Source organism: Mus musculus, chromosome 13 (genome assembly GCF_000001635.26).
Source record: "Mus musculus strain C57BL/6J chromosome 13, GRCm38.p6 C57BL/6J".
In the NCBI taxonomy this organism is placed as follows: domain Eukaryota; kingdom Metazoa; phylum Chordata; class Mammalia; order Rodentia; family Muridae; genus Mus; species Mus musculus.
The window spans coordinates 8,884,963-8,894,848 of NC_000079.6; the positions used below are offsets into that span (position 1 = coordinate 8,884,963).

The window sequence follows — 9,886 nt, forward strand, 5'->3', positions numbered from 1 at the left end:
TCGTTTTTCCAGACAGGGTTTCTCTGTGTAGCCCCAGCTGCCATGGAACTCATTTTGTAGACCAGGTTGGCCTCAAACTCAAAGATCCGCCTGCCTCTGTCTCCTGAGTGCTGTGGTTTAAGACGTGTGCTACCAAATTTACAAAAGCTTCACATATAATCTGTAGTGAAAAATTCCTATCTTATAGTAACTTGAGTCGCTGAATTTATTAAGAATGGACTGTCACACGATGGTTTAACAACTGTCAAATTAATTCAGTCCAAACGCTGGTTCCCCAATCGGCCTCTACTTCATTTAACTTTGCTGGACAATTACTCCACATTGCAAAACGCCTTGGGAATTATTGCTGCTGCAAATCTACAGCACCTTCTAACTGGAAACAGACCGGAATAACATGTTGAGAAGGCAGGAGTAAAGCTTCCAAACTAACCCATTAGCAATGATCTCTTGAATTTTCTTAATTTCCATCAAGACCAACCCACAGGAATTCCAGTGAGAAAACTGTAGTTGTCAGAGCGCGCTTCTCAAGGCATCTGACATCATCACGCACAGACACTCAAGGAGAGTCAGGGACCCGCCCTAGCCTTGCCTCCAGCTGATTGGCGAGCCCGGGCATGGTCCAAGGTGCCATTGGCTGGCGACCGACAGGTCGAACCCTCCTCAAGAAGCCTCCCCAGAAAGGAAGCTTCCCCACCGCGGAGCAGCTAGACGTGCGGGCCGTCTCAGCTGTCCACTGGGAGTCGCCAACACCCTCGCTCGGGTCCCAGGGCCGCAATCACTCCTGGAGACCTCCAGCGCTTCTTTCAGAGCCACACGCAGGGCAAGTGGTGCCACCGCGCGCTAACCTGGCGCGGCCGTGACGTCAGGCTTGTGCTAGATTGGCAATTGGCTGGAGGCATGTGGCGCGGACGGACACTGGCGCGAGCGATTGGATATGCTGTTAGAGGGCGGGGCCTGGAGGCGGAGCATGCTGCGGAGAGGATTGAAGTACAGCTCTCCGCACAGCTTCTCAGCACCTGCAGCCGGAATCTCTGGTAAGCCTCCCTTCTATTTGGGGAAGGATGGCGAGAGGGGACCAAGAAGGGTGGGTGGCTGTATGAGGCTGAGGTGATGCGGTTTCCCAGCTTGACTCGCCATGGTGGCCTCTGACGTTCGGGGCTGGGTGCCTGGTCCTGGAAAGCGTTGGGTGGCCGACTGAGTCCCATCGGGTTCTCAGGGTTGTCCATGGAAACTCCCTGACGAGCGATTCAGCAGTCGTGAAATGTAATGGTTCATAGCCCTTGGGGAGTTGAGTTATAAAAAGGGACCTGAGAAAAATCTGTTCTTCCCTCCAGTATGGAGTACTTCACTTGTCTTCTTCCAAAAATGAATAAATAGGTCTACCCCTAAGCTTTCTTCTAGTTTAAGAGTGCTTTGCAGGTGTTGTGGTTGGTAAACGTCCACGTGGGTTTATAAAGAGATGGAAACGCGTCTTCGTTATGTGTCTAGATCTTTTTCTTGAGTTCGGTGATGTGCATTTGTACTTTAAACATCTTTAAGTGGGTGAGAAAATATCACTTTATCCTGTGATTCTGAAGTTCATTCTTTATATCCTGGCATTAGGAGTTCAAGATGTTATTTCAGAAAGTTTACAAATTGCTCACATTTGAAAACTGCCCTAGAGAGGATTTTAAATTAGTTTATGAATGTTGTAATTGAAGTCCACTTTCACTTCTAACAGTGTTTGTGTTAGAATGTCAAACTAATACAATGACTTTTCTCTGTGTTAGTGTTCTAGGTCAGATCAGACATTCTGTCACAATGCCTGAAATAAATACCAGCCATCTTGATGAAAAACAGGTTCAGCTTCTAGCGGAGATGTGTATTCTTATTGATGAAAATGACAATAAAATTGGGGCTGACACCAAGAAAAACTGTCACCTTAATGAAAACATCGACAAAGGTACTGTCTTAAAGTATTCTTTGTTATAAAGTGACTTGTCTGGACATTTAGCTAAGAAAAATCCTGAGATGAAAGGAATGCTTTCTCTTCTGGGGTTTGAAGAGGGTCTCACTGTGTATAGCTCTGACTGGCTGGTTGTCACAGACATCTGCCCCCCAAGTACTGAGAGATTCATTTCTTAATGCTGTCTTACCTTTCATTCCAGTTAAATGGTGTGTACAAGTAAAATCTACCTTTCTACCTCTCCTGTAATATTTCCCTCCACTAAGTGGCTTCAGAGTTATTTGGGGATCATAAAGAAGGAATAGATATTATCATAGTTCTCAAGTCTGTCTTTCAGAAGATTAGAGAGAGGAGTAGGTATTGAAGGAAAATATGATCCTACACACACACACACACACACACACACAGCAGGATACCAAATGGTCTGGGTTCAGCCACAGAGAACTTCATGTTAGAAGACTGGGAAGCAGCAGAACTGTCAAAATATGATTGAGAATAATCATATTCTCAACTTCAGGAGGGAAAACCAGACAAATAGCTGGCAAAATCTGACCAATCATATTTGTTTTGCTTTTAGGATTATTACATCGAGCTTTTAGTGTCTTCTTGTTTAATACTGAAAATAAGCTCCTGTTACAGCAGAGATCAGATGCTAAAATTACCTTTCCAGGTTGGTATACTTAATGAATAAGGTAGAGTTTGCTGGGAACTATTTAATCCGACTGAACTTTTTTGAGCCAACATCTAAAAGAATCAGCCAGGCACACGGCTTCACTTGTATTTTATAATAAGTAACCTTATCCACTGAGTCTAATCTAATCTGAATTATCTCTGTGTTTTGATCTTGATTAAGAAAGCTTTAAAACTTACCCATAAATGTCTTTTAGAAAATACTTCTGGAAACCTGTTATAATTAACTTAAAATTCTATTTATCTGATTACTTAGGAAAGTTTTTCCTCGGTCTTTCAAGGATTGGGGAAAAAATTCTTCTTTGTTCATATTACTCTTTCCCAGGTTGTTTCACCAATAGTTGCTGTAGTCATCCATTAAGTAACCCAGGCGAGCTGGAAGAGAACAACGCCATTGGTGTGAAGCGAGCAGCAAAGCGGCGCTTGAAAGCCGAGTTGGGAATACCCTTGGAAGAGGTACCCGCTCTTACTACTATTACACAGTCTGCAGCCTAAACTCAGGCATGTTAAGACACTGGGTAATTACCAGAAAGAAATTTTCAGCAATGCTTTGAGTGGAACCCAGAGTTTTGTACATTCTTGGTGTGTGTTCTTCCTTAAGTTCCAGGCCAGTAACTTTGTTTTGAGATAGAATTTAACTATGTAGTCCAAGTTTGCCTTAAATTCTTGATCCTCCTGCCTCAGTATCCCAGTTGCTGAGATTATAGTAGTATATGATCTGTGTTTCTTAACTTCCGGATTTACTGTATTAGCCCTTCAATAAGAACTACTATGTGCATTTTTATTGTCTTGGGTTTTGAGACAGTGCCTTGCTGCCCAGCTCTTATTGGCCTCCAACCAAATGCTAGGTTTTGCCTCCTAAATGCAGGGATTATTGGCCCACATTCCAAATCTAGCTAAATTTTTATCTCACTCTTTTTTAAAAAATACCTCCTAGATTTAATTTATTTTATATGTATGAACATTTTGCCAACATTTATGTACACAATATGTATGCCTGGTGCCCAAGGACACCAGAAAAGAGAGTGTTCGATCCCCACATGGGTGCTGGCAACCAAATCTGGATCTTCTGGTAGGTACTGCTGAGCCATCTCTCAGCCTCTTTTTTAAATAATAATAATAATACCTATTTTTACTTTGTGTCTTTTTCCTGCATGTGTCTCATGTGGGCCATCTACATGCAGTACCAGAGGAAGCCAAAAGAGGGAGTTGAATCCCTTGGAACTAGAGTTAAGGACAGGTATTGGCTGCCATGTGAATGCTAAGACTCAAACCATAGTCCTATGGAAGAACAAGACAGCACTTTTAACTCCTGAGCCATCTTTCTGGCCACCCTCTTTATTTTATTTTATTTTATTATTTATTTATTTATATTTGAGAGTCCATGGATCTCATGTGGCTCAGGCTAACCTTAAACTTGAGCTGTAGCTGAGGACAACCGTGAGGTGATGATCTGCCTGCCTTTAGTCTCCTAGCGCTGAGAATACAAGTATACACCCTGGGCTTCATCCATGCTTGGCAAGCCCTCAGTGAGCTAAATTCCAGCCCTCAGGAGGTAGAGGTAGCTGGTTCAGAATTGCAGGTCAGTCGTATCTACTTAAGAGAGTTCTAAGCTAGCCAGGGCTACATGGTAAAACTTTGCCTCAAAAATAGGTTAGAAAGGTTGGTAGGAATGTAGATAGACAGACAGAAAGATACATACATAGATAGAAAACGTTTTTAGAAAGAACAATTCCAGGGAAATCAGCTCATTCCGATTGTGGTTCATGCTTCTAAGGATGTCTACAAGAAAACATTCATCGCTGATTTGATCAATTATAATAGCCAGCCTCGTAGACTTGAACAAAACTATGACTGTTATTTTAAGAAACAAATTTTAGGGCTAGCTAGCCTAGAGCTCACTGTGTAGACCAGGCTAGCCCTGAACTCATAGAGATCTGCCTGCTTCAGCTTCCAGCCAACATGCTAGGACTAAAGGAGTACACCACCAGGCCTGACTAAACTGTCCTCTTTGAGGATTCAGACAAAGTGTCTCAGATGCAGTTGAATGTTTTACTGTAACAGCAATTTTAAAATAAGGATGCTCCATTCTAGTTTGAGTACTTTTTAATATTTTGAAAACAAATTAACTTGTGTTTGGTCTCAGGAATAAAAAAATTGAGACACTCAAGACAGTAATAATTTTTCCATATATTTAAAAGCTCTGATTGTAAAACTGTGCTGCTGTCATTCAGGATACTGTTAGAGGGCTGGAGACATGGCTCAGCTAGGAACACTGGCTGCTCTTCCAGGAGACCCGTGTTTAACACTTAGCACCAGCATGGCAGCTTACACTCCTCTGCAACTCCAGGTCTAGGAGATCAGTTGCCTCCTTCTAGTCTCCTAAGGCACCAGGCACATACCTGGTACACAGATACACATGCAAGCAACACACTCATACACAAAAAATACATTTAAAAAATAAGATATTCTTGAGATATGTTAATTTTAGGTTATCTTTTGTCACGAGTCAGTTTTCCCTTTTCTTTGGTTTCTGTTATTGTTTGTTTGGTTTTTGAGACATGTCTCACTGTACATCCCTGGCTAGCTTGGAACTCACTGTGCCTTAAACTCAGAGAATCACCTACCTCTGCCTCCTGAGTACTGGGATTAAAGACATGCACCCCTCTGCCTGACCTCATCAGTAGTATTATTAACTGATTTATCTTTTCTTCTTGTAGGTTGATCTAAATGAAATGGATTATCTAACAAGAATTTACTACAAGGCCCAATCTGATGGTATCTGGGGTGAACATGAAGTTGATTACATTCTGTTTCTGAGGAAGAATGTAACCTTGAATCCAGATCCCAACGAGATTAAAAGCTATTGCTATGTATCAAAGGAAGAAGTCAGAGAAATTTTGAAGAAGGCAGCCAGTGGTGAAATTAAGTTAACTCCGTGGTTTAAGATAATTGCAGATACTTTCCTCTTCAAATGGTGGGATAACTTAAACCATTTGAGTCCATTTGTTGACCATGAGAAAATACATAGATTGTGAATGTGTAAATGATTTGAAAAATTTTCTACCTGGTAAGAATGGTTTGGTTTGGTTTTAAATTGGGCCCTCTTATATGATACATAGGTATTTTACAACCAGAATTTGTTTTGAGAAAAGAAAAACTCAACTAGCTTACAGTTTTATATCATATATCCCATATATATGCACTGATGTCTGTAAAAGATATTTAGGTGAGGTTATTGCAAAATTATGCCATAAGTAAAACTTAATTTAGCCTGTCCAAATACCTGGCTATGACAAGATTGAGGAAGTAACTAGAACTCATATTTTACATTTGATAGACACTTTCAGAACTCTTTGCTAATTGTCAAGTGTTGTTTATATCTTTAGATTTTTATCATACATCAGAAAATTGAGCAGCTGCTTTGAAACAGCACTAAGAGGTTAAATGGGCAGGGCTCAGGAGACAGCTCAGTGTACCATGATTGCCTTGCAGGCATGATGTCATGGGTTGTTGAGTCCCTAACCCTAAAGATAATTGTAACAACAGCAGCAACAGGCAGAGCAGGTTCAGAGGGAAGTATATGGCGCTCTCTCTCTCTCTCTCTCTCTCTCTCTCTCTCTCTCTCTCGGTCTTCAGACAGGATGATTAATCTCAGGAACCCTGTATAACCAATACTGGATGCTCAAGTCGATAGAAGGTATCGTATTTGCATATTACTGACTACACTTCACCTCGTCTCTGGCGTGGCCATGACACTCAACCCAGCGTAAATGCTCCTGTAAATGATAGTTGTACTATGCTTTATGATAAGGAGACGTCTGCATGTGCGGCACAGATCAAATATTAATAGACAGTTGCTTGAGCCCTTGGATGTTTGGCCCACAGATTTAAAAGGCCAGTTCTGTATACTAATTTTTGTCATTCTCACTTGATTTTGTGCTTTAACCATCCTGAAATTATTATTTTACTACTTAAAGGTAACTGTTACTTTTGGTAGTAATGGTAACTGATTAGCTATTCAGCAAAATCTGTTTATAGTCCTAGTGAAAAAGATGGTTAGTCATAATGTGTGAGTGAGTTCTACTTTAAAAAGTTGAGAAAACCTTTGACTCTACCATGGCTGGCCCTGGATCCTCTTGTTGTAGGGGGTCTGGCTTGAGTTAGATAATTTAGTAGCATTAGCACCCCTTTTTAAGACAACAACAACAAAAGAAAATCTAGGGAAGAGTGGGGGCGTGTTTCTTTCTCTGTGTAGCTCTGGCTATTCTAGAACTCAATTTGTAGACTAGGCTAGCCTCAAAACCCAGAGATCCACCTTCCTCTGACTCCCAGGTACTGGGATTAAAGGAGTGTACCACATGGCCAGCAACAACCAGAATTTGAATGGGTGATAATCAAGAGTCCCGTAACGGGCTCGCTGTTCTATGATCAGGGCTTATTTTAGAGGTGGAAGTGGGAAGGAGTAGGGCTGAGGAAACATACAGTGACTAGACTGATGTCCCAGAATAGGCATATATTAAGATTTTGAGGTTATAGAATAGGCATATATTGATACTGTGTTTTGATTGATGTTCTTTTAAAACTTGCCACAGGTGTGTCACATTTGAGCTCTTTAGACAGCTTTATTCTTAAGTGCTGCATAATGGATACATTTTTTCTTATAAAAATTTTATAAACCTAATTTCTTGCTAACTCTGAACAGTTGATTTATCATTGGGGATATGACTATGTTGCAAGAATTTATTGAAAATTAAAAATAAATTATTTTAATATTGTCTGGCTTGTTAATATCTGGATATTATGGTTAATCTGTGTATTATATCTTAAACATGATAAATGCTATAAACCTTTAACATAGGTAAAATACTTGTAGTTTTATTTTCTAGGAATTGACTGGCTACACATGATTAGTTCCCAGTAGCTTTAGCTAGCTAGTGGCTATTCCGCTTAACATTAGTCTGTAGCCTGGGACTCTGTAAGTGCCAGTGTCAGGTCCTGCTGTATTGCTAGACTCCTGTGAGGGCATGATGTGTACAAACAGCAGGACCCAGTAAACTCCTTAGCACCAGCATCTTTTAAAATAAGGAATTGTATCCCTCTCCCAAAACATAACTACCTCTGACCTTAGGATTTAAGGTAGATGTGTTAGTTCTGAAGGATAGTTAAGGTGTTTAGTTGTTCTTACTCTACTGGACGGTGGTGGGAACATTGGCTTTCCCTTCTAATGGAAGAAACACATAGCAGGGCACACCTAAAATAAATCCTAGTGAAAGTTGTCTCTATTTCCTTGGAGATGCTGGTTGGATCAGTCTCATCCGTTGGACCCTTACCAGGGTACCAGGGATAGAAATCTAGTGGGATGACATATCTTTTTTTTTTTTGATTTATTTATTTATTATATGTAAGTACACTGTAGATGTCTTCAGACACTCCAGAAGAGGGCATCAGATTTCGTTACGGATGGTTGTGAGCCACCATGTGGTTGCTGGGATTTGAACTCGGGACCTTCGGAAGAGCAGTCAGTGCTCTTAACCACTGAGCCATCTCGCCAGCCCGGGATGGCATATCTTGATTAACTTGCAAAGGTAAACTTTTTTTAAAAAGACTTTTCCTTTCATTTTTTAGCCCTAATAATGTACTTTCTACATAGTGAATTTGAGCATATTTTACTTGAATATCCTGAGAAACAGCTTTCTGCCTTAAATTTTTATAATCATGTATGTAGTATTGTTAAGGTTCAGGAATCACCAGAGAATGATACCCTGGCCTCAAATCGCGTGCAAAAGCTTAATTTCCTGCATGCTGGGGTCTCATTCCCAAATCGGGAGACCCCTGGTGGGCTCTCAGGCCCAGCTTTTACTGTCAGGGGAATTCCAGGCAGGGCTATGTGCCCCTTTACCTTTAGCTCAATCTCCAAGGTCTGACTGCTTCTCAGTTGGTTAAACTCTGGAGACTTCCCAGGGGCTTGCTTACTCTTTCTAGCTACCTATTCTTACTTCGGGCCAAATGATAAGGTGTCCTTGGATTGGCTGCTGGAGCCTATAGCTGCCTGACCACAGGTTCTTGGGACTGGGTTCTCATTTCTGGGGAACAGAAACTTAGGCCTAGCCTTCCAAACTGCCAGTTTGCAGCCTGTCATGGAGTCAGCCTGGCTCTGGCTAATTCAGTCCTCTCAGTATGTATGTGCATGTGTGCCTGGATGCCATACATGTGAAGACTAAAGGAGGATGTTAGGAGTCTTAATTCCGCTTCACCTCAGTTTCTGAGGCAGGTTCTCCCTAAACCTAAAGGTAGGCTTGCGGGCTAGTGAGTGCCTCTGATCTACCCATCCTTGTCCCTGGTTCTGGAGTTACTGGGACAAGGGAATCATGCCCAGCTTTTACACGGGTGCAGGGGGTTTGAACTCAGCTCCTCTTCACAGCAGGAGAGTATGCCCCCGAGCCATCTCCATCTTCACATCCTTTATGGTAGATTTATCGTCTACATGCTTTAGAGTCCCAGAGGTAAATTTTAGCATAGAAATCTGTTATGCTTATAAAATCAGATGAATGAACAATCTGGAGCATTTAGACAGATAATTCCATTTAGAAAGAAATGAGCTATGGAGGGGCTGGAGACATGATTCCATCCCTAAAGTGCTTGCTGGTAATCATGAGGTCTTGGGTTTGGATCCCAGGCACCCGTATAATAATAGCTGGGTACTTAAGCACGTATCCTGAACCCAGTGCTGACCGAGGGCAAGCAAAGGTGGATTTCTGGAGCTGATTGGCCAGCCAACCTAACTAAATTAATGAGCTCCAGGTTCAGTGAGAGAGCCTGCCTGAAAAAACAAAGTGGAGAAACTGCCAATCCTAGTACCTGGTAGCAGAGGCAGAACTCTGAGAACTCCAGGCCAGGTAGGCCTACAAGTGAGAGCTTGTGTGAAAAACAAAGCAAAATCCAAAATTGTAGAGATCCACCTTACCATATAATGGCAGGATAGAAAACTGAACCACCGTGATTGTGTTGCAGGAAATGTTTGGCCGCAAGTCCTGCCTGATGAGAGACTTACCTGGAAGATTGGCTTGATTTGCTTTTTTTTTTTTTTTAAGATTTATTTATTTTATTTTTATGAGTACACTGTAGCTGTCTTCAGACACACCAGAAGATGGCATCATGTCCCATTACGGATGGCTGTGAGCCACCATGTGGTTGCTGGGAGGTGAACTCATTACCTCTGGAAGAGCAGTCAGTGCTCTTAACCGCTAA

General features: G+C 41.7%; 1 protein-coding gene across 1 annotated transcript; it reads left to right on the forward strand.

Annotated features, from left to right (window-relative positions):
* Positions 1–643: 643 nt before the first annotated feature.
* Idi1 (isopentenyl-diphosphate delta isomerase) lies at positions 644–7,434 on the forward strand. Its single transcript, NM_145360.2, has 5 exons — positions 644–1,034; positions 1,770–1,942; positions 2,523–2,615; positions 2,961–3,091; positions 5,356–7,434. The coding sequence occupies exons 1-5, from the start codon at positions 898–900 to the stop codon at positions 5,671–5,673; spliced, it is 852 nt and encodes a 283-aa protein (NP_663335.2). The 5' UTR covers positions 644–897; the 3' UTR covers positions 5,674–7,434.
* The last annotated feature ends 2,452 nt before the right edge of the window (positions 7,435–9,886 follow it).

Bases quoted from the DNA above. Each gene is read 5' to 3' on its own strand.
- Idi1 (NM_145360.2), top strand. From the start codon at position 898: ATGTGGCGCGGACGGACACTGGCGCGAGCGATTGGATATGCTGTTAGA. The intron at 1,035-1,769 runs GTAAGCCTCCCT...TCTCTGTGTTAG, and splicing joins ACCTGCAGCCGGAATCTCTG to TGTTCTAGGTCAGATCAGAC. The intron at 2,616-2,960 runs GTTGGTATACTT...ACTCTTTCCCAG, and splicing joins TGCTAAAATTACCTTTCCAG to GTTGTTTCACCAATAGTTGC.